Genomic DNA, 25,124 nt, shown 5'->3' with positions numbered 1-25,124 from the left:
TCAGGAGAGATTTAAAAAAAAAAAAAAAAAAAAAAAAAAAAAATTTCTACTGTTGCTCACTGCTGCCCCCTACTGGAAATCCCACCGCTGCCACCAAGTTGTAATGAACGTACCAGAGAAGGGCGCAGAGACAGAGGTAGTGGAGCAAAAGTTAGGGGTTTATTGTTCCCAGCACAGGTTGACCACAAAAAAAAATTTCGTCTCGAACCAACAAGGGAAAAAAAAACCAACATCTAAAAAAACAAAGAAAAAAAAAAAAACAAAAGTATCAAATGCTTAAATAACAAAATGTCTCCAGATCTGCTCTTGCCTCTTAAAATACAGAGATCTAAAATACAGCAGATTAGCAATTATGGAACCTTTAGCTTAAACTCACACCTTGGCGCCCCAAAACAAGACAGTCACTGATGCTGAGGGATTCATCAGGCAGTTCTGATGCAAATGTCTCACAAGCAATTCTCTGATTTTCTGGCAGCCAGATTATCGGTTCTCTCCCCACTTAATGTGGCAGTTTGATTGTGGAGTCATACACCACAACCCCTAATGCTGCACTGTTCCCTGCACACACCAGTAAAAGATTAAAACATGAAAACACTGCCCTATGGCTGACACATGAAATATGGTGCCACTATTTTGAAAAGGCAACTGCAGATTCAATTAGACATTCAAAGGTAAATCAGTTTCTATGAGGGCCATACAGCCAACAGAAAAAGATTCCACGAAGGTTCCGCAAAAGTGATGCAGTCAAAAGAAATGTAGGAAAGTCCCTCCATTCCAGCAGATTTCCAATGGTTTTACAGAATGGATCACAATTTTACTGTATTCCAGTAAATTGCTTATCCACTATGTAGCAGGGCTGCCCAATCCTGTTCCTGGAGATCAACTGGCCTGTAGGTTCTCATTTTAACCCCAATTTTACAAATTAGCAGCTCAAAGAAATCTCTAGCTGATGATGTTTTGCTTGGGTTGAAAACATACAGGATAGTAGATCTCCAGGAAGAGGATTGGGCAGCCTTGATTTATAGGATATCTTTGTCTTTAAATTTATTTGTACTTCACCAGGCTATATTATTTTGCACAATTATACAATTTTGATACATTCACATCCATAACTGTGACAGTGATGTTTCTGACTAAAGCCAGATTAAAGTTCAAGAGAGACTGGGAAACAATTGGAGTATGAGTAATAGCTACCGTAAAAACAAAATCATACCCAATATGGGATGAGTTGATGGCCTTCGGGCCTCTAATGAAATGATTTAATTATTAGACCCTCACATTATCCAGGTATCTATATACAGTACTGCGCCCATGTCTAAACAGTACTCACACATTTGTGATTACTCCTAATGACTGTTGAAAATACTGGCAGTTTAATCATTCTTCACCGACCTCCTTTTTTGCTTGGCAAGTGACACTTATTTAGGCTCATTTCCATTTCACACCAACTGTGGAGCAGAGGAGGAGGACGCGTGTGCATTTGTGCGACCACTAGACTGCGCTGCATTGTGCAGCATTCCAATCTGAACAGTTCACAAAATTTCCCAAACCTCTGAGCCAAACAGGAAGTGTCAGGAAAAGGAGGGGGAGCTGAAGCCTTTCCTTTGCTGCTTGGCTGAAGCAGCCCGTGCAGACTCCTGCTGAACGCCATTTCCGTACTCACACTGAGAGCACCATCTGCGCAACAGAGCCAAAATCAGCAGGCCACACAGCAGAAATCCAACGATGACGAAGACTACCGCAATGGCCGTCCTCCCGCCGCCTTCTCCGGAGCCGGGGTCACTGACGACTACACAACAACACAAACCCACCAATCAACTTGGGCCCGCACAGAGCCAGGAACAAGCAGCCTGAGAATGGGGCACTTCTGTTGCCTTTCCAAAACGAGAACTGAACAGGTCTATGTATCACCTTACGTTACAATCAACGTATCCACCGCAACTGACAGAAGTGGAGAACAGGAGCATTAGTTGCAGGAATCAAAAAGCCCAATATTATAAATTAAGGCACGGAAGGCCCATTTATAAGCAGTAGGTGTAAAGTTAACCCTACAAACCGACACTTAGCATTGCAAACAGAGATAAATACAACGAAACAGCAAACAAATCTTTTACATAGCTATTACATCAGTACCCCAGAAGGGAACTCAGGGGAACCACAGTTTTTTCCTAAAGTGGTGTGCCAGGTGAGCAGTTGAATACGTCGATTACAAATGGGACAGATTATATATACACGTATGGGAATGATCTGTCCCTGCACTGTCAGAAAATCATTTTGTCCCCCCCCCCCCGATATTTTACTGCATTTATTTACTCAGATCAGCATATGAAAAGCATTTTGCAGCAGTGTGTTAGGCAGGTCGCTGGCTATTACTAAGTTCGATGGAATTCGATAAGGATGTTGATAATAAAAAATGATCAGAATGAAAAGAGTTCCCTTTGCAGTGTACCTAGATGAAGCGGGGGGGTAACAAAACTTAAAGGCAAGTTGGGAGACTGCATCACAGAAAGTGAAACCGATGGAGAAGATAAATAATTCTTACCTTTTTCCTGAAATTTAAGGGCAAATTCCGCCTTTCCTTCTTCCACACCATTGTTGTTTAACACTAAGCACCCATACAGAGGAGTGATGGAGGAAGCCTTAAGCGTGAACTTGCTGGATAAGTTCATGCGTTCGTCCGTGGTCTCCACCACCGTCATTTCTGCACTGCGGGTCCAGTTGGTGCCGTGCTGGTCGTACCAGTGGATCATGCCAACCGGGTAACCCCCAGAGGCATTGCAGAATAATGTGACTTCCATTCCCTCCTGAAGGTCCTTCTCCGGAACTGAGCTCATGTCTGGTTTGGAGTAAGTGGCTAGATGGTGAAAAGAAAGGTCAATTAACATTTGACATTGCAAACTCAACTGTGTACCTACCGCGTCCACCTGTTTAGTCATTCAGCCAGTTATCAGAAACAAAGTTCATTATGAACTAGTACCAAGCTTTAAACGGCCATTTAATCTTAACCCTAGCTGAACACAACACAAATCTCGAGAAGCTCATAAAATCTGACTTATTTCTGGCTTTTCTTTCGTTAGGCTCTCCATGGATCATGGCTATTCACTACAGTTCTTATACGAGATCCCCTTTTCTCTCCAGCTTCTTAAATTCCTTTCAAATGGTTAAGTTTAGGCAACTATTTAGAGGAAATCAGACGATTTATAGGTTTGGCTCATTGCCTCGGTAGCATTGGAATGGGGGAATCAAGCATCAACCGTATGATGGATTTGCATTGATAAAGTATGTGTAAATTAAAGTTTGGGGTGTATAATTTTAGTAAAAGTTGTAATTCGTATAAAGAGTTCTTTTCTTAGAACTTAAAATTTTACCCCATACATGCAATCTCAAAATTGCAGCTGGGACAACAGGGAAAGAACCCTCATAGAACTTTACTGTGTGCACCACAGGAGAACAAAGGCATTAATGTATGACTCAAAACAACATTCAAGTGAAAGCAAGTATTTAATGTGTGAATGTAAAAGTGACCTGTCACAGACTCATTACATTTTTGCATTTGCTGCAATCAAACTACTCCAGTTGAATCCATCATCGACTGTTGTTCTGTAACCTGCTCGGTGGGCAAAATTATTAAACATTGAAATCCAACCACATTGCCCCCTCCACCCATCAGGTATGCTTCCAAACAAGTCATTGGGTCAAACAGATTGGACCTGGGTCAGAGACATGGCCACAGCTCAGTCTCGACTCAAAAGGCAATATTAACACCTAAGGGCCCTGGAGGTTTTAAAGAAGGTGCCCATGGAGGTTCTAAACTCTGTTTCCCTTTTCATTTCTCATCATATGAAATATAAAAATGTACATCACCATTATATTTTATATACCCACCTGTGACAGAAAGGCTTACAACAACTGGTTTGGCTTCACCGCTGTCAGTTACAACTTCGCATTCATATTTCCCTTCATCTGTCCTCACCGTGTCTCTCACCAGAAAGGACACGTCTATGTTGCTGCCAGACATCTGTAACTGCTTAAAGGAGAATCGTGGATCTTCCGGCTCTCTAATTGTGTCATTTATAAACATTATAAAAGGAGGCTTCTCTCCTGGCCGCCTCCATGTTGCGGATATGACCGTCACGCTTTCCCCACCAGAATTCAGAAAGCATTTCAGTAAAGAGTCCTTGCCATGGACCCCATGGTTTTCATCCTGGCAATCCAGGGAGACCAACTCTGCACAAATAAACAAGGCAACATCAGAAAACATGGAGGGGGGGAAACCGGCCAGACAAACTGCACAGGACAAACACGAGTGAAAGCAATTCAACAAGTTAGACGAGTTAAAAAATAGTTTATTAATCTATGAGCGAAGCCAATCTATGACTGAAACCGCGTCCAAACAATGAACGGTGATACGTGAGACATGAGCCTGAACAACACAACCAGTTTGTGTGCTTGAAAGAGGAGGAAATTTTACCTTGAAGCTTTTCATTTGATTAATTCATAAACATGCCAATACATAGCAAATAATCCCAGAAGTCAGTACAATACACTTTACCTTAGAGGTAAATCACAACAGCTTTTTGAGTGGAGTTTGTAAGTACACTTGACAATCTGTGCTTTTCAATAAGCATCTGGGCAGATCATGTTAAGTAATGTTTACATTGACAATATGCTCTGACTTTGGGCAAAAATAATTAGTAGTAAATAGTTACATTTTTAAAGTTCAAATACTCTATATAAGCAAATACTTCATAATTGTGTTATGTAAACAGAAGTAATGCTAATACAAAATTAATTTGGGAATGATTAGCTCTTCGTTTTAGTATTTATTCAGAAAATTAACCGCTTCATTGTTACTGACAATAAAATGATCCGTCTGCCACTGTCTCCAGTTCACAGTTCAAAAACAAATGAAACCGTTCAAAGAATGATAGATTCATGCATTCACTTTCAATTTAACAGGGATTTTTTACATGTGATATTGACCAACAAAAAAAACAAAGCAACTTACTGTCAGTAGACACTGCACACATGAATTCAGCATACAATACTACAGACAGGATCCAGATGACAGGTGCCATTTTTCTCCTTTAATGCAAGACGAAAAGGAAAAACAAGTTATGGTATAACTGAGTAGTATTAACATTGCCATTGACTGAAAAGCACGTTGGATTTTCTTTTTTCCTCCATATTTGTATAGCTAGCAGTGAAAAGAAATGTAATAAATAGCAAATAATTGGATGAAACTATTTAGGACATTTCAATTATGTAACCGATTTAGTTTAAATTCATGACTGTCAATAACACGAGTAATCTGTAAATAATCTTTGTTTAGCCCACACTGAACCCAGATTTTGTCTTTACATAAACAATTGAGTGGCCATTACTTATTCCTCTAAAACATGTTTTAGAGGAAAGCATTCCCATTACTAAATTAAATGGTTTGCAACATCTATGGCTAAATATTCAGTGCAATAATGATATTAGGCCGAGATTCCTCCGTATTACAGTAGTTTCTGCAGGGCGAGAAACCTGAACATGAGATTCTGCCAAACAGTAGGCATTGGCTTCTGATTGGTGTGTGAGGAGTTGCGCAACCTCAACACAGGGTAAATGTTGATTTATGAACATTACTTTGCTGTTGATGTTATACGGCATGTTGCTGTTGATTTACGATAGGTTGTGTGAGAATCTTTTATGGGTAATGAAATATTACAGCAATCCTTACTGTAATCTAAAATACATCCCAGTCAGCAAGAAAACTCACTTTTCTTTGTAGCCTACGTTACGTTTTAAGGTGAACGCCTAGATGGAGCTTCACCAAGCCTGTATAAAAATAGAGCTTCGCCGAATTCTCACCACACAAATGTTCCCTGGGCATTATCTTCACCCTCTGCAGTCGGCCTCTGTCCAACACACAACTGAATCGCACACGTGTGATTGAAGTTCAGATATCAAGAGCACCAACTAAAATACAGAAAATTTCGTTCATGCCAGATAGCTTAGAGATTCTAACGAGATATTAACAGAAACGACCAATTCATAATATTTCGAGGATATGGCTAGCAAGTTGAAGTAAAAAAGAAAAGTTTGTTCATTAAGAAAACAAATAGAAAATTCGATATTTCCCTTACCTTAATGCAAGTGAATTTATTTACTTAAACAGCCAAGTCATTTCCGTGTTGCTGTGCAAAACGAACTGCTTGTTCGTGGCTTAGTTACTTTCGGTTTCATGTTAGTCAAATCTTCCTGTCTCTACTAATCGGGACTCGTTCAGCACTGTTACGGCCGGCTCAAAGGGCCGCAACAAACAAAGTCCAGATCACCAAAAACCAGACAGAAATTGATCTAAAAACACAACCGCAGACATTTATTAATCTAAAACACAAACAAAAACCCCACAAGGTTCACAAAATAAGAGTCTTCACAAAAACCTACCAAACGCAAACCACACAACAAAAAAAAAAAACCCCAAGGAAGATCTCCCCAGCCTCATACTGCAGGACTTATATTAGGCCACAGGCAGGTGGAGGCAATCAAGCAATTAAGCAATTAGGTATTACGTCCACCTGCACTACCCAGGCAAGCAGAGGCTGGGGACGTAACAAGCACGTCCATATTTTTTACCAGCACATGATTTAATTACATAGTTTAGTATTAAATGCAATTCATCTTTGGATCATATATTGATTAATTTATATATAATAATTGAAGCCATTGTGACATATTATGAAATGACTATAGCTGCTGTGTTTTGTCTGATTGTATTTGTATGCCTTCTTACTCCTAGCACGTTTCCAGTCCACCTGGATTATTGTTCAACTGACAGACATAGTGCTTGTGTGTGTGCGTTCGTGCTTGTGTATGTGTGTGTTTGTCACACTGTCTACATATGGCCTGTACTATCAGAGTGGATCTGCTGCAGCTGGTCTGGCACCTGCTCCCACCAGCACTGTAATCAATCCCTGTGCTGTCCTGCCTGTGATCACTCCCTGTGCTGCCCTGCCTGCATTCACTCCCTGTGCCATCCTGCCTGCTTTAGCTGATCCTCTGGCTCAATCCCCACAGCGACATAAGACTAGAGGCTATATTTTAACGATCTAAGCGCACGGTCTAAAGCGCATGGCGCAAATGCAGTTAGGGCGTGTCCAAATCCACTTTTGCTAGTTTAACGGTGGATAATCTGAGCGCAAAGTAAAGGCGCATGGTTCAAAGGGGGTGTCCTTAGTCTCTTAATTAATCATAGGTGTGTTTTGGGCGTAACATGAAATAAACCCATCAGTTTCATCTCCCACTCCCTTTAAAAGCCAGGTGCGCTTGCACCTTGGCGGATTGCTATTATAATGGTGTATTTGCCAAGTAGTAGGAAAGAACGCTTCTCTGCAGAGGAAACGGATCTGTTCGATTAGCTAATTCTGATAAATATTATGACTAACCATTATGACATGTATTTTTTTCTTCTTTTTTAATATCGCGCGTTGTGCACCCGCCTATGTAGTCGCATATTACTATCTTAATAATGTGCCCTTAAAATAACAGTAAAATACTGCGCCATTGACTTATAACCAGGTTTTTGCTGGTCAATCCCGCAATCGCTTTCCGCAATGCGCCTGACCACACCTCATTTTAAGACCAACACGCCCATGGGCGCAAGTACATTTGCTATTTAAACAACGTGGGCGCCTGGACGGGAAAATGACAACTGCGTCGGTCTGAAACTAGCAAAGACACTTCCGTTGCGCTTGGCGCCGCTTTGTAAGAGAGCCCTAGATCCAGAAAGCTCTCTCATACATGCAGTAAAGTAGGCAGTATACTTCGTACGAAGTAGAACTTTTTGAGCAAAACGAAGCAATCAGAACGACTGACGAACAAAAATTGGCATGCCAATACAAGTTTAACAGTTCATTCTTCAATCATTGTACATTACATACAGTATAGGGGATACAAGACATGCATTGGACAGAGACTATACAGACTTGACAGTGCAAAAAGAAATAGTCAGAAATTGGTAGGGTGGTCTATGTCCATGACACGGTTGTATAGAGGTAACCAGGGTCAGAGAATATTAATCCATTGTTCCAGGGGCAATAGCATTACCTGGAAAAATGCAAACAAAGTCTATTGACATGCATATGCAGTACTTATGTGTATATATTTAGTGTATCAAGTGCAGATGTCTGATGCAAACATGGTCCGAATGCTCTTAATTATTAAATTGTATTTTTTACGCAACAGGTCATGCTTAAGAATAGCAATCACCTTTATTTCATCTGTGGATAACAGACCCTGGACGCCATGCACGTCCAGCAATTCAATTGTTCTGAAAGAGAACATTGACCCTTGTTGTTCCAATATAAAACATCCTTATACAATACAAAACCACCAAGACATGCCACAGACAGACACACACACACGCACAATCCCTGTGCAAGCTTTGAATGGCATATATGCATGTATACATGTTCACCTATTGCAGGTGTTGCTAGCATCACATCCACAACAGAATGTCTCAGCCCTCAAATGAGGATGGGATAGACCAGCACAGTCTGTGTGGCGCCACCCTTTACATTTGCAGCATTGCACCCATTCAATGGTCTGCACGTCTGGATACGGCAGCCTGACAAAACAAAAACAGTTACAATATTTACATGCAGGCTTGAATAGGAAGATCTAAAAGGAGACTAAAAAGGAGCTGTTTGCGTGTTTGTACCCTGTGAACAAAATGGGATAATTTTTGACATTGGCAGCAAGGCCTTTGGTGGAATGGGCCACAAAGTCATCGGTGAGGGGATGGGCAGAGACACTGGTGAAGGAGGGGGCAAAAAGAGATGGGTGGAGCGGCAGTTGTGGTGGGGGCCACAGAGGTCTTGGTGATTTGCTCAGAGTGAGGGAGGAAGGTATCTACTCTGAGAAGAGAATAGTCAATAGCCAGCACCTCTTGTTATCATTATAATTAGCAGTTTGAGATTCTGGCACTAGAAATAATCCTTTTAAAAACAGACTATATATAGAGGAATTATTGGCGGCATGTAAAACTCGTTACTATGGGTTGCAATTTAAGTGCATAAAGATGGCAGAGACTGTACAAAAGGCTATTTTGTTGGTTAATAAAAGTATACCCACCTCTTCCCTGTGTCTTCTGAGCACTGATAAGGGAAAAAAGGGAAAATTAACAAAGACTTTACTTGCATGACAGGGGACAAAAAAAAAAAAAACAAAAAAAAAAAAAAGGCCACGCAGAGCACTACCAAAAAACACAAAACAGAAAACTCAATTCAAAACACGCACAGAGCAGAACACAGGTAGGACAGAAACCAGGCAGGAACTAACAGGCAGAAACACACAGGCGGAAACAGTCACACACACAAGCAGGCAGATACATGCAAGTCAAACAAACACAAGGAACCAGCACCCGAGTCAAGGGAACAAAGAACTTAAATAGACAGGGGGTAACAAGACACGGGTGAACTCAAAAAACAATCAACCCAGAAAAGGAGGGGATAACAAGACACAGGTGGGAACAATGATAGAATAACGAGACAATAATACAATTAACAGGGGGGAGCAGGACACAACAGAAGTGCCGCCATCTGCGGCCCAACAAGGGAAACACAGACAGGAAAACACAGAACCATGACATCCCATCCTTAATGTAGATTTATGAAGACACAAGTAAATCATACCTGTCCAGTTGAAAGTTCTCCATTAGAAGGAGGCACCACCATTTTCGTAAAGAGGGGGCACATCAAACTAAAAAAAAAGAAAGAAAAATGAGTAATGGAAATTGAAATACGTAATATGCCACCTTTGAAAATGGCTTGACAGATGGTGATACCTGTAGTATTAATTTGATCACAAATCAAAAAGTTACTTATTATGGTGTAATCAAAAGGGGCATCCAGTGCCACGTACAAGGCAGACTGCAAATGAAACATTTTTGAATTTTAATGAGGTTTTTTAATGACTGAATCTAAAAATTCAAACGATAGAATGCATCTCACCATCAACATGAAGATTCCACAGTCACATCCAAAGTCTTGAGTTGGAAACCCCTGGAATATTACAAGGGAAAATAAGATTGTATTTCTTTCATGAAAACCACCTTTACACCACTAATAATGACAATACGTTCATACATCAAGTAATACCTCCAAGTCAAAGCCAGTTTGTTCCAACCAGTCCCCTGGGCTTATACTCTTAGCAAGATCCCTGTTGATTTAAGAAGCACAATGTAATGTTAAATACACAGGAATCTAGGCATCACCGTCAAGAGCAGTTAAAAAAAAATGTTGAGAAAGCTGATCTTGCAAAATTTTGGCAATGATTCAGCATACTAAAGGCTGACAATTTAAACCAGAGGTGTCGGACTAAATTCCCAGGTGACCATAGTGTCCGCAGATTTCTGTGGTTTCCTTTCAATCAGCTGCCAGTTAAGGCCCTGAGAACAGTTTGTGTGGATTCTTAAGGCAATCAGTGACTTAAATTAACCATTAATGCCAAGAACACTCAAATAACCAGCAGACACTGCAGCCCTCCAGGACTGGAGTTTGACACCTGAGATTTAAACAGAGTTCTCTCAAAATAACAAAAGGTTGGCACAGCAACAACTTATGAAATTGCCAATATTATACTTCATACTGATTGTTTTTAAGATCCTCAATGATTTGTTTGTTGTCCAATCTAATCCAAAAAAGGCTGCTGTGGGTGTAGGTTTTTGTTTCAGCTCTAAGACAGCTGATTCTTCTCATTAACTAATCATGGTCTTCAATCAGGCCCTTGGTAAGTACACCCTGCTTTAAGTGAAAGGGTCTTGGCACAACCTTACAACTTATCGAGAACCGCTGACAGCACACTTCACACACAGGCCATAAGAACATAGCCTTGTTAATATGAACAGAGTAAATGCGCATTCACATGCTCATAGCGGGTCAACAGGTTTCCTATTTTATTCAAGTCAAATGGTCAAGTTGGTGAAAAATTTGCACACTGATTTTTCAGAGAAATGTCACTATCTGGGAAACAGCCACTTCCAACAAACATGTGAACTACATCTCTGGAAGAAAATAGAGACAACCACACATATTGATTGTTCAACTCTTCCTAAGCGAAGACAGAAGAGTTTTTTATTATTAATTTATCAGTATAAACTTTTAATTTGCATTATTCAATGCATTACATTTGATGTACTATATTTAATATTTTGACTAGTTCTCATCTGAAAATAAATGTTCTGAATGACATTTATTTAGAATTAAAATCAAATGGTCACTCTGGAGTTTTAGCAAGCATTACATTCAAAATGCGAAGCGATTATTTGAAACAGGAAGCAATCACAGGTTACAAAAAAAATAATAAAATAAATTTGGCAAAGTAGCCACAGCGGCAGTCCTCGTGGATGCAGAAAATTGCACTACAAGTGACATTTGTAATAGTACTTACACACAACTGGAAGTGCCCAGGTGTCCACAGAGGGAAGAGAAGTGCATCCTTCCACTGAGCATCGCTCTGATATGGGTGAAATATACAGTATACAACAGTCTGACCAAAGTTCTGAAAACAACGCATCAAAATCACTTTTATAGAAGTAAGGGATGGAATGCTTACAGGAAGGCTTATCACTGGATCACAGTTGCTTGGAGGTAGCCAAGTTGGGGTGACATACAAATCCACAATGTAAATGCTCTTCCCCTAAAAAGTGGTACATGCAAACTTTGAAACACCATAACAGAAACTAAAAAGGGAAAATAATTCAGATTCAGTAGCACATGCTATACCTTTGACTGAGCGATTTTCTCTATCAGCTCAAAAGTAGCCATTACCCACCTGAAAAGTAAATAGCCTAATGTTAATGACCACTTCTTCAAACTTCAAATATGCCATTTGTTTCATCCACACACACACATTAAATGTGAAGTCTTTGTAATGTCTCTTGAAATATTGAAGTATATGGGTCTTCTCACATAAAGGGCAGTGATAATGAGCCTCAGTCCTGCATGGCAACCTGCATCGGCAGATGTATTTGTCTAAAAGATAGAAACAGGATTAATGCTTAATGGCAATGATACATAGCATCCATTGTCACGTTGATACATTTTCTCCAATTTAAAAACTATTGCCTTAATTCCAATGAAAACAAAACAAAAAGGGGTAGGAAGCAAAGTATAAAGATATATGCATAAGTCTATGACAAACTGTGTTCTAGAGCATATTCCCAATTTATCCACCCAGATATAACTTTTGATTAACAATGTTGTACATTTTAAACTTTCTAATAAAATTCCAGTTGTACAAATTCTGTTGTAGTCATCTGAATGCTACCTTTTCAGCATACAAAGGAGAGCAGAATTGGTGTCATTTCAAATCGATAGGAATATGGGTTTAACATCAGCATACCTTTGAAATGCACTGCATTTTTTGCATGGGCTCCCACATGCCTCTGAATATTTGCCTTCTTCGATGGTTTGAAGGTTGGGCACAGTGGGCAGTGGAATAAACGCTGGCAGCACGTGTTGCATTCTTTCATATGGCGGAGATCAGCTTTCCAGATGGATATATGCATCTAAAACATACAGATTTAAATGTTATTTCCAGTAACATTTGTGTGTTCCAAATTGCAATTAAAAGGACAGTGGTCATGATTTCACTTCATAGCAAGGGTTACTAATTTGTTTAGATAGTAAAAATACACCTTCTAGCTTTTAAATTTGGATTAAAGGCACTAATTCCTAACCAGGGGTATATGCACCCCCCAACGACTACATATGACAATCAAAGATATTGGGAAACTATTGCAGAATAAATGTCAGGATATTGCTTCCAACTAGTGTATCGCCAAACAATGGCACTGTGGTGCAACAAACAAATAGCCAATGTAAACAAAGAAAACGGTTTAAGGAAACATGATTTTGGCATCATAAATGGATGATCACTTATAAGGGCGTTAAAGGTTTTCGGGGGAAAGGCTGTAAAATCCATATACAGAACATCTAGTTAACCTTATGATAGTCTTTAACATGTTATATATTCGCCCTCATTCAATAATAATTTGCGCAAGCGACACCGAGTAACAATGACCAAGGCTAACAAAGTTTCTACAGACAGTATCCCCTCACCAAACCATTACAATAGCTTCCTTGTTAATATGTTATATTTTAATTATTGAAAGTATTAAAACACTGACATATCTCGGCTTTAGATTCATATGTTCAAGAAACCTACCTCCACCAATTTCGCTTTAAAAAGTTCCGTTGTTCACACCGTTCTCTTCTCGTCGCAGAACTGAAAGAACTTGACTCCAGCGAACTGCTTTGAATGTGTGAGTAACTTGGCATTTGTGTACATGTGTTGAAAACATGTTTATCCTGACATCAAACCAACCGCATACTAGCGAATCTGATTCACTAGGCTAAATGCGTTATAGTGGGCGTGCGTAGGTGAACATACCCAAACGGCATTTTACTAGGTAGGTCTATTCCCACTGTGCCACGTGGGGGTAGGCTTGCCGTTTCGTTGCTTATTAACGTTTGTGAGTAATCCACGCAAGTCAAACATGAGCTGACTTGAAACAGGAGATAAATGATCTATCCGGTTTGTGTTTTGGTTTAATGTGTACAAACATCAAAGAACAAACAAAAAACACAACCTATCCTTAAATGAAAAAAGTATATATATATATATATATATATATATATATATATATATATATATATATATATATTTATATATATATATATATATATATATATATATATATACACTTTCTTTATAATATATATATATATTTATATATATATATATATATATGTATATATATGTGTGTGTGTGTGTGTAGGTAGGTAGGTAGGTAGGTAGGTATTTTTTTTAATCCCGAGGGAAATTCAGTTGTCCGATTGCTCTCGTAACAGAGCAGAGTGCAACAATGCACCAGGAAGTAAGAAATGAATGGTGTAGATGGCCGTACAGAGATGCCGATCTCGTTGCCCACTTCCAGCAGATGGCGCTCTCTCTGCTGATTTTAAAGAGCTCTAGAATTCAATGGCCCTAAACAATATGAGGTGTAGTTAATCCCCGTAACTTGTTGTTTACCCGTTGTTCTAAATACATAATTCATATTCGGATTATTTGCTTATATAGTTTATATACAATTCCTTAAATCAAAATGTGTAAAACTCTCAGATTCATTATTATACAGCGCAGTCCGTAATTATTTGGACAGTGACACACTTGTTGTTATTTTGGCTGTGTACTTCAGAACACTGGATTTGAATTGAAATCACGAGGTTAAAGTGCAGACGGTCAGCTTTGAGGGTGTTTACATATCCTATGATCCATTTAGAAATTACAGCCCTTTTCATACATAGTCCTGACATTTTAGGAGACCAAATGTAATTGGACAATTTAACACAATCTTAAATGAAGTCATCAAATTTTGTAATTTTCATTTGATCACTGCCTGAAGTCAGTGTCCCACAGACATTACACAGATTCCCTGGTGATGCTCTGCTAGTCCTGGACTGCAGCGATTTTCAGTTTCTGTTCATTTTGGGGATATTTTTGCGTTGGGAAATTCACTCGGCCAGTCAAGAACATTCCACTTTTTGGTCCCTTGGGTGTGTTTGGGGTCATTACCCTGTCGAATGAGTTTTGAAGCATTTCCTTCTCAGCAGATGTTGGTTATTTAGTCCACTTGTTTATCCCACAGTGGGGAAATTCCTTTGGCTCCAACACACAATATATGAAGGACTTAAAAACATCAACAGACAGTAAACAATGGGCAGACGTATTTGGCTCCAACATGCAACACAAAAGTCTTTTTAAAAAAAACGTTGACAGTAAATACACAAAGTTGAACCAATGAGTGATCAATTTGCTACTACTTTCCAATTTTCTACTACTTGTTTACGAGAGTATAATCTGCTGGAGAGCTCATTGAGCTTTATCGCTGCTGGGATGGTGGAGCATGCGTAATGTTTTGTCCTTATTCTGCGCAGAAGCCGCCCCTCTATGTATCCTCAGATGACCACGCAGTGAGTAGCCTGAGGCAAAAATGATTTGTGTGACCTTCTTTTCCATGAGCTCATCTACTGCAATCTGTCCCAGCCCTATGGCTCGACTAGCCAGTCTCACTGCTTTTTTCCGATTTGCTCTGGTTTTGTGTTCTCGTATTTCCAAATATAAATAAGAATCAAAAAGAGAAGATGCATTGGAGAACCGTTAAAGTTTTGTCCACATTAAAATAGCTCTGTCTCCTTAAAAAAACTATCGGCACTGTTGAAGTTTGCTGTATTTTGACTGAGCACATTGGTTGAACTTCAGCAGGTCATTGATCTCCACCCCAAGCTGTTTCTACCTTCTCAACTGATTCCCCTCTGATGGTTGCGGGTTGGTAAGCAGTGGTGCCTTGTTTAATACAATGTCTTTGGTTTTTGGCTGGACAGCAACAGCGGGGCCAGCCCTACAAACACGAATGTCTGTGACTGAGGGAGTGACTGAGTGACGAAGTTACACCATTGGTCTGCCGAGTTATGACGTTTCACCATTGGTCGCCCGGTCCACCCATATACTTTTTAACCTGCTCTTGTTTGAGATTGATTTCTAAATCACACCAGTCAGTAAAAAACCAGTACCCCCCTTTCAAAGGCCTGAATTCACCCCTGGGATTGGTTAAGAAGCCCAACAATGACAAATACATTTCATTAAATAGAGAAATATCTGAATTCATTGCCATAAACATGAATTCTGTCTCATCCATCCAAATTGCATGGGAAGCCTTCAAAGCTACCTGTAGAGGCTGGATTATAAACATAAAATTATTCAACTGCAAATAAAGGAGAACATGTTAGAAAATAAAAAAATAATTTAATGGTGGAACTTCAGACTCCAGAAACACAATATGTGCAAGACCCAAATAACCCCAACTAACCCCTGATTCGGGTCTGTTTCCAACCTCTCCAGCACAACTGATTCTGCAAATGACTGTGTACTTGCATTAGTTATTCTTCAAATAAATAAATAAATAATTGGTTTTGCAGAAGGGACAGTAGCGCCCTCTTTAGTAGATCAGGGTCCGGTGGGCCTCATTCAAGGCTGCCGCACTTCTAGCAATACGAGGAGGCTCTTTCACCTGACGTCAAGAGGCCAGCTCCCTTCAGCATCCAGCAGGAACAATATCGCTGGAGGCTGAAAAAAACTTTTGACAGGACAGTGGCCTTACTTATGCTGCTCACTCGCTAAAGCTGGTTTCGGGCCAGTATGTACGCAGTGGATTAAGGCACTTTACAATGAACCAATCACCTTTAAACTATGTTACCCGTTCACCTTTTCAGGTCCACATGAGAGGATTTTATTTTAGCACTAGAAGCTCTTGCTTGTGCTATAATATCTAATGAAGAAATAATGGCTATTAATATGTGTGGACATGATTTCAAAGCCAGTCTTTATGCTGATGATATTTTATCAGCATTGTCAATACCAGCTAGCTCAATATTGCAACGTGGTCAAGAGTTATGGCTGTTTAAATACTGAAAATTAAATTCCATTGCTACAGTGCCACCAATTGGCCAATAAGAGCATTCAATTCAAGCAGGGTTTCAAGCAGAGACTGTACGGCTTCAAGTCAAGAGAACCGGACTGTAGCAAGCTGGGGAATCTCCACCATCGATCTCCACGGTGATGACAGGAAGCACGTGACCTTCGTGTGAAGGACCCAATGAAAACAGTGGAAGGACACGGAAATTGCATAACCTGCACACCACGAATTCAAGTCACCTGACCTCCTTTATTTAGGAAACGAGTTGGTTTGTAAGATGTTACCACTTGTAGGCTCGAGTCGTTTTAATTAACAGACGATAAGTCTATGGTTACATCGCAGCACTTAGCTACGTTAAGATAACAACCTTAGTGCTCCGTACTAGGCTAATAATAAGCCGGGCGTAATGCTGGCTTCATGGGGTTTAATGTATATAATATATAACGCATATCTTAATTACTGTTTATTATGTACATGTATTCACTGTAACCTAACAGTAGGCCTATAATTTGTTTTAGAAGTGTCTCGGTATACTGCGAGTACGATGTGGACATGATTTCAAAGCCAGTCTTTATGCTGATGATATTTTATTAGCATTGTCAATACCAGCTAGCTCAATATTTCACCCGTTGAACATTATAAAAGTGTTTTGACAATTTTCTGGGTACAAAGTTAATTGCGGTAAGAAGTGAAGCTATCACTCGTAATCACCATTGCTTCTTAATTCACCTTGGCACTGCTCTCTTTATTTTTTATATGGGTGATATCAAGAGATGGCCCAGTTTTGCCTCTATCATTCTGGGCTATGGTGAATATTTTACCTAGAATTCCTTTTTCTGTACGTCGACCATTCCACTCAAATTCCCACAGTGCTGGTATGAGGAAATCGATCAACTATTCTATGGCTTCTTGTGGAAGGGTGAGAATTAAAAATTCATTGTTTTAAAAAAGTAGGGCTGAGTGTGCCTGTTTTTATTGCTTGTCATATAATGCAAGATACCCCTTGTCTTGAGCATAGAAATTTGGACATAAAGGTGGCAGTTGGGAGTGGCTAAAGGAGAGGAATTGTTCAGAATGTAACAATTATTAATCTATAGCATCACTATTGTGCCACCACCTTTAGTTTAATGCTAAAATGGACAGTCTCTTAATTTAATTCTCTTGTGAAGTGAGGAATAGCACACAAGTGACTAACCATCAATGGAGCATCTTTACCCGCATGTCCAATATGGAGTAATCCTTTATTCATTGTCAGAGGTAAGACTCTGGAAAATGAAAAATACAAATTACAATGAGTGCTGGAATGGGGGTACATGTAGGCCTAACATAAGTGGCATGAAAGGAAATTTTAAGTGAAATGATTCACAGAGTGGTGGCAGTTAGTCCAGGTATAGTCGGAAGAGATTTGTCTTCAGACCACGCCGGAAGATGGGTAGTGAGACAGAGGTTCGAAGAGGGACAGGGAGATTGTTCCACCACTGGGGAGCAAGGGTGGAGAAGCTCCGTGATGGGGGTGAGCGAGAACCCTTCACTCGAATGGGGGTGCAAGGTGCCCTGCTGCAGAGCGGAGTAGTCGAGCAAGTGTGCAGAATTTAATCATGTCCTGTAAGGTCCACTTTCTCTTATTTCCGAATGTGCGCTAGGCGTTTTGATGACTTGCTGAAACGAGTTGCACCATTCATCAAACATGCGGGAAGTCACAGAATTCCCATCTCTACAGAAGAGAGATTGGTGTTGACTCCGTAAATTAGCATGTCAATTCAGCCCTCTGAACGCAACTGTGACGTAACCAACTATGTGATATTTGGACCAATAGCTGAGAGGGGGAGGTCGGAGAACAAGAAAGAACTTATCGAAAAGTTCTCCCTGGAGGCCGTCGCACACTGCACTGTACGAACACACAACACCGCGTCTTTTTGTTCGTCAGTTGTTCTGATTGTTTCGTTTTGCTCAAAAATTTCTGCTTCGTACGAAGTATACTGCCTACTTTAGTAGACAGGGGCAGTCCTGCTGGCTGTAGTGTAGGCGAGGGTCAGGACTTTGAACCTGATCCTGGCAGCAACCGATAGCCAGTGCAGTGACCTCAGCAGAGGAGTGACGTGGGAGAACTCGGGATTTGCTTTGAACGACACTGTGTTATCACAATACATGTACTTGAAATCTGTTATGAAATGCCCCATGACAAAGGGTATTGAAGTTTTTCAAGTTCAAAGAGCAACCTTGATTTACAAGTTGAGATACACTGCTTGCTGTTAGAGGAACGGCCTCAGCTATAAACTGCAGAGTCTTTCCTACATTTGCAACATTATCCATGGGAAGGACTGGGAAAGTAACTCTCCCTATCCAACTCTGTGAGATATGAAGTCATTCAGATGAAGGTCTTGCACAGGGCCTACATTACACCATGTACTTTTTTGGACAAGTTGGATTCAAATCTCATTTTTGTGCTGGAATGGCTGTGGTTGCTAATCACATCCACCTATTGTGGGATTGTCCACTCGTTCATAAATGCTTGGCTGAAGTAAACGATATGTTATGCATGATGTTAAATGTTTGCATTCCAGTACATACACTTAAAATATACTTATTAGGGAGTAGAAAATATCCGATCGTGAATTACACCACAGGCCATTGCATTAGCTTTTCGGGAAGTGCAATACTCATGAACTGGAAAGGGTGCAAACTGGGCTGTTTTAGCTCAGATAACTGGCTTACGCCTGTCATGGAGTTAGGGGCGACATAGCTCAGGAGGTAAGAGTGATTGTCTGGCAGACGGAGGGATGCCGGTTCAAACCCCGCCCTGGGCGTGTCAAAGTGTCTTTGACACTTAACCCCTAACTGCTCTGGTGAATGAGAGGCATCAATTGCAAAGCACTTTGGATAAAAGCGCTATATAAATGCAGTCCATTTACCACTTATTACTGAGGAAAGTGGCCCTCGGCCCTCAGAGATTACAATACAGGACAAGATGGCCTGGGATATTCATTAGATCATTTCTTCATGCAATAGCCTGATATTGAGAGATGATGTTTTGTGAGCGTTTGTTTTGTTCGGCCAAATGTCCGTGTTTATTGTTGCTCTTGGTTATTTGCGTCTTTCTATTTTTCTCTAAATAAAAAACTGCAGTGGAAAAAAGAAAAGGGATGATGCACAAAGCACTGAAAACACTAGACATTTAACTTTCCGGGAAATGAATGACCTTTTAACGTTGAGTAATTTTATTAATTTAGCACACAATGCAGCAGTTCACACAGAAATTTTTGTTCATAATTGCGAAGGCCGAAAAATCTGCAAGGCACTGCAGCTGAAACAGTGTGTTATTGTACAGATTGCAATGGGTGCCTTTTTCAGTCACATTAATTTAACTGGATGCCTTTATTTCATGCATAGATGTGTAAGAAAAAAATTTGTCATCACATATTTTTGTAACATTTTTTTCCAGGAACTAAAATGGCTGCTGAAAGAAATTATTTTGTGCAACTTGACAGATTAAGAAATACCAACAGTGTGTACTGTACTGCAGAAATACCCACAGTGGGCATCCATTTATCAGAGTAATAACAGCCTCTGTTCGTCTGCTAAACTGTATTGTGAAGACCTGCTTTTTCAATGACTTAAAATGTAAAGTGGCTTTATTATATTTGACCTTCATTTCCCTCTGGAAAAACCTAGATGCCCTGCCTGTATATAATACGCTACTGAAACAAATAAGAAAATACAAATAAACATTTTGTTAAATTATAAAACATTTTACTGTAAATAAACGAACTTGCATTGTAATCAAAGGTGTTATCACGAAACAAATCCTGATTATCATTTTAAAGAATCCGTCACAATCAAGTGATTATAATTAGTCCAATAATAAAACAGCATTATAAAGTATAGAAGCAATATATTAGAAGCACCACAAAGTAAGAAAGTTTTAAACAAAGAGAAATGCACTGTGGAAAATTTATGAATCCACACATCAATTTTAGTTTTTTACAGTTTATCAATACAAATATAAAACAAGCAGATGTAAATTTTGGATCAAAAATGACCCATCACCCAAAATCTGCAGCATGTGAATTAGTGTACATATGCAAAAAGAAAGGAGTGTTAACAATCCCACCATTCAAGCCAAAATATACATTATACATTATAACAATCACAACATTTAAACCAGGGGTGAAGGGTGTTAACGATCACAACACTCAGAATTCAGCAGTGATTAAAACATTTAAAACAACAAAAAATCAACTACTTCTATTTACAGTTTTATTTGCAAAAGTAGATTGTGAATGGAACATATGATATAAAAAGGTTTTTTTTTTTTTAATCCAAAATGGGAAAAAATGAATATGCTTGAAAAACAGAAGCTGAATTTTCATTCTTTTGGTTAACTGTTATAACATCCAACAATTCTTCACTGAAATCAGTAAGGGTTCCTAGGAGATCAAATGATCCCCCATGTGAAACCATCTTGCTACTTTTTTAGTTCACAGACTTCAAGGAATAGCGATCATGTTTCTACATGTACAGCAGAAAACATCTGTACACACTCACATCCGAAAATATCTTCAGTGAGAACGCAAAGGCAAGGAGTGCAACAATGGGGCCCAAATTAACTTCATCTAAATTGCACAATGCAGTAAAGTTTAGACCAACCCTTGTAATGACAATGCGAATGCAGAGGTAACACCTGTACAATCACCAGGTTGAATTATTATAATGCTTTGTTGTTGGTGTCCTGGACTCTTAGGAATGTAGTGTTAATTTAGCGACAACAAAGTTCACGTTGGGATCCACTGTATAGTTCCAAGTTTAACTGACACTGTTCTTTGTCACAGATGCTGCGCAGAGCATTTTCTGCACCGCGGTTGCTGTTCTGCCCCCTTTAAACTAGGGTTGAATTACTTCCTCCTCACTACCTATAAAGCACTTATGAGCACTTCCAAATCTTGGAAATCCTGTTTCTGCGGTCTGCAGACACAGACCTCACAGCAAAGCAATCCGAGGCATAGGTTTAGGCTGCTCTGCACCATGTCTTTGTAACCGAAATCCAAAACATATCAGTCATTAAGGCCGTGTCCAAAACAGCCTCCTAACAAGAGGTGCTCAGAATATGTACTGGCGACTAAACATAAAATATTTATAAAAATATTCCTCACTGTTTTTCAGTCGTACTGCAGAAGTGTCATGAGTAGTGCAAAGTAGCCCTTGCAGTAAAAAGGCTTGCTCTCTGATTGATGGGACCCAAAGATAGCTTCTTCCTCTGTGAGGCATCCTAAAAAAAAAGTATGACTTACTTCCTGAAAAGTACGTACATTCAGCCGAACCCCCAAATAAATATATCAAGATCATTTTTTGAAAATTTTATGTACGTAATTTTCCTATCCAGTGTGCTTAGTAGTAGGCAAGTAAGCAGTTTTGGACACGGCCTAGGCCTTGCCTGTTCTCAGGGGCCTGTTCCTATGCTGATTCTTATTTTAATGCCTCTTCAATGCACAGCACAATGAGCACTATATACAAGCTTATTGTATTATATTGTTCTGTATCTTTTGACATTTTGTAAAATAGTTTGTGATCACGTTCCACAATTCGACTGAACTGTGTTGCCCTGTTTGTTATTTTTTTCCCTCATTTTATTTGTGTTATTTTACTTGTGTGATACTTCATGTTGAGCATTACATTTTCTCACATCACTAATTTGCATGCAGTGTCTCCACAAACTTCAGTTTGAGGTTCCATATCAGGAAATGAAAAGAGGACGTGATGCTCTTTTTGGGTGGAAAAGGGAAGCTGTCTGTTTTTAGTCTGGTAGAACTGTAAAGAGCCACCGAAAGTACATTCATCACAGGGGATTACCAGAGCATTCTTGATTGCACTGCCATGACAAACTACCAATCAGAAATAAAGCTGGAGCAGAGTCATTAGTTTCTCTCTGAGTTCACAGACACACAGAAAGGAAAAGTAAAATTCCTCCATTTCCCCAGAATGTGCAGCGATTTGTTACTATAAGGATTAGACACAGTCCTGAAGAAGCAGCAATAATCCAACTTCATTTGTTTAAAGGTCCAGGCACAGATTCCGTCATATCGTTCAAACCTGCCGAACCTGTTGAACAAGAAGAGATTGTTATCCACCGCATTGCCTGGAAACGTTAAAAATGTGAGACATTACCAACTGACTAGGGCACTGTGACGGAACAGGAAATAATTACCTTCTTCCATCATGTCTGAACCCTCTGGATACCTCGCCCCTAAAGGCAGAAGAGAGAAGGTTATACGTACAGTACACATAGTGCCTGTGTTGGTCGATGGACAGGTTACTCTATGTAGCCCATTTCCCCACAACAAAAGGCCTGTCTGTTTCTCACAAGAGTTGCAGGATACTGAAAGTTGAAGATTCCCAAATTCCCAGATGACATAAAATGAAAAACGTTAATGGAAAATAAAGGACAGATGACAGTGAACTGAAGCCAAATGGAAGCCAAACATCCCACACTATTCCCATCCTGCTTATAAAATATATATATTTTTAATTACCCATTATTAGATCTATTAAAATCTACCAAGTCCTCTACAGTAGGTCAGGGCTCTTTGTCTGTTACTGATGCGAAGGGATTCATCAGGCAATTCTGATGCAAATGTCTCGTAAGTAATTCTCTGATTTTCTGGCAGCCAGATCACCGGTTCTCCCCCCACTTAATGTGGCAGTTTGATTGTGGAGTCATACACCACAGCCCCTAACGCTGCATTGTCCCCTGTACGCACCAGTAAAAGATTAAAACATGAAAACACCTCCCTATGGCTGACACATTTTGAGTGCCACTATTTTGAAAAGGCAACTTCAATTAGACATTCAAAGGTAAATCAGTTTCTATGAGGGCCATACAGCCAACAGAAAAAGATTCCACGAAGGTTCCGCAAAAGTGATGCAGTCAAAAGAAATGTAGGAAAGAAGTCCCTCCATTCCAGCAGATTTCCAATGGTTTTACAGAATGGATCACAATTTTACTGTATTCCAGTAAATTGCTTATCCACTATATAGCAGGGCTGCCCACTCCTGTTCCTGGAGATCAACTGGCCTGTAGGTTCTAATTTTAACCCCAATTTTACAAATTAGCAGCTCAAAGAAATCTCTAGCTGATGATGTTTTGCTTGGGTTGAAAACATACAGGATAGTAGATCTCCAGGAAGAGGATTGGGCATCTTTTTGTCTTTAAATTTATTTGTACTTCACCAGGCTATATTATTTTGCACAGTTATACAATTTTGATACATTTATGTCCACTGTGACAGCGATGTTTCTGACTAAAGCCAGATTAAAGTTCAAGAGTCTGAGAAACCACTGCAGTATGACTAATAGCTACCGTAAAAACAAAATCATACCCAATATGGGGTGAGTTGATGGCCTTCGGGCCTCTGTAATGAAATGATTTAATAATTTAGACCCTCACATTATCCAGGTATCTATATACAGTACTGCGCCCATGTCTAAACAGTACTCACACATTTGTGATTACTCCTAATGACTGTTGAAAATACTGGCAGTTTAATAATTCTTCACAGACCTCCTTTTTTTGCCACTTTTATTAAGGCTCATTTCCATTTCACACTACCTGTGGATCAGAGGAGGACGCGTGTGCATTTGTGCGACCACTTGACTGCGTTGCATTCCAATTTGAACAAATCACAAAATTTCCCTAACCTCTGAGCCAAACAGGAAGTGAGTCAGGAAAAAGGAGGGGGAGCTGAAGCCTTTGCTTTGCTGCTTGGCTGAAGCAGCCCGTGCAGATTCCTGCTGAACACCATGTCTGTACTCACGCTGAGTGCGCCGTCTGCGCAACAGAGCCAAAATCAGCAGGACGCACAGCAGAAATCCAATGATGACGGAGACTACCGCAATGGCCGTGCTGCCCGTCTGTGCTGTGCTGTCTCCCTCCACCTTCCCCGGAGCTGTGGTGACACGACGACAACACAACACAAACCCACCCATCAACTTGGGCCCGCACAGAGCCAGGAACAAGCATCCTGAGAATGGGGAACTGAACAGGTCTATATATCACCTTACGTTACAATCAACGTATCCACCGCAACTGACAGAAGTGGAGAACAGGAGCGTTAGTCGCAGGAATATTATATATTTATATTATAAATTAAGGCACAGAAGGTCCATTTATAAGCAGTAGGTGTAAAGTTAACCCTACAACCGACACTTAGCATTGCAAACAGAGATAAATACAACGAAACAGCGAACCAATCTTTTACATGGCTATTACATCAGTACCCCAGAAGGCAACTCAATAAGAAAGAACGAGGACAGCCAAGAGCGTTAGGGGAACCAGTTTTTTCTGAAGTGGTGTGCCAGGTGAGCAGTAGAATACGCTGATTACAAATGGGACAGATTTATATACGTATGGGAATGATCTGTCCCTGCACTGTCAGAAAATCATTTTGTCCCCGAGATATTTTACTGAATTTATTTACTCAGATCAGCATATGAAAATAATTTTGCAGCAGTGTGTTAGGTAGCTCGCTGGCCGTTACTAAGTTTGATGGAATTGGATAAGGAAGTTGATAAAAAAAAAATGATCAGTGAAAAGAGTTCCCTTTGC

The 25,124-nt window shown here is 39.9% G+C and overlaps 3 protein-coding genes across 36 annotated transcripts in view; all 3 read right to left on the bottom strand.

The window, feature by feature from the left end:
* LOC118221546 (hemicentin-1-like) overlaps window positions 1–25,124 on the bottom strand; it is a 221,066-nt gene that overhangs the window by 156,605 nt on the left and 39,337 nt on the right. The window lies entirely within an intron of this gene.
* Window positions 1–25,124, bottom strand: part of LOC118221550 — a 29,485-nt gene that overhangs the window by 638 nt on the left and 3,723 nt on the right. The window contains exons 1-3 of one of the 2 annotated variants that reach the window (XM_035406740.1): window positions 3,986–4,062; window positions 2,543–2,854; window positions 1,664–1,789 (exon numbers count right to left, since the gene is read on the bottom strand). In XM_035406740.1, coding sequence (XP_035262631.1) covers window positions 1,664–1,789; window positions 2,543–2,834 — 418 coding nt within the window. In that variant the 5' untranslated portion in view covers window positions 2,835–2,854; window positions 3,986–4,062. Of the gene's footprint in view, window positions 1–1,663; window positions 1,790–2,542; window positions 2,855–3,985; window positions 4,063–24,333; window positions 24,466–25,124 lie in introns of those variants that run through there. The other variant, XM_035406739.1, reaches the window with a different exon arrangement.
* On the bottom strand, window positions 5,856–13,628 carry LOC118221552. Of its 7 annotated transcripts, none has more exons than XR_004764132.1 (13): window positions 13,216–13,628; window positions 12,391–12,556; window positions 11,772–12,020; window positions 11,602–11,685; window positions 11,437–11,502; window positions 10,146–10,206; window positions 9,999–10,049; window positions 9,681–9,747; window positions 9,121–9,143; window positions 8,465–8,614; window positions 8,257–8,317; window positions 6,132–6,345; window positions 5,856–5,964 (listed from the first exon to the last, which is right to left on the bottom strand). XR_004764132.1 is itself a non-coding variant. In XM_035406743.1 (8 exons), exons 2-8 carry the CDS (start codon window positions 12,554–12,556, stop codon window positions 9,703–9,705), a joined length of 657 nt encoding a protein of 218 aa, XP_035262634.1. In that variant the 5' UTR covers window positions 13,216–13,628; the 3' UTR covers window positions 9,602–9,702. The 7 variants fall into 7 exon arrangements, 2 of the variants coding, with proteins under 2 accessions (XP_035262634.1, XP_035262635.1); XR_004764133.1 differs by having other exon boundaries at window positions 5,856–5,918; XR_004764134.1 differs by lacking the exons at window positions 5,856–5,964; window positions 6,132–6,345 and adding an exon at window positions 7,501–8,094 and having other exon boundaries at window positions 13,216–13,627.

The sequence above is a fragment of the Anguilla anguilla genome, chromosome 2 (genome assembly GCF_013347855.1).
Source record: "Anguilla anguilla isolate fAngAng1 chromosome 2, fAngAng1.pri, whole genome shotgun sequence".
NCBI lineage: Eukaryota > Metazoa > Chordata > Actinopteri > Anguilliformes > Anguillidae > Anguilla > Anguilla anguilla.
This window is presented reverse-complemented; position numbering and strand designations above follow the sequence as displayed.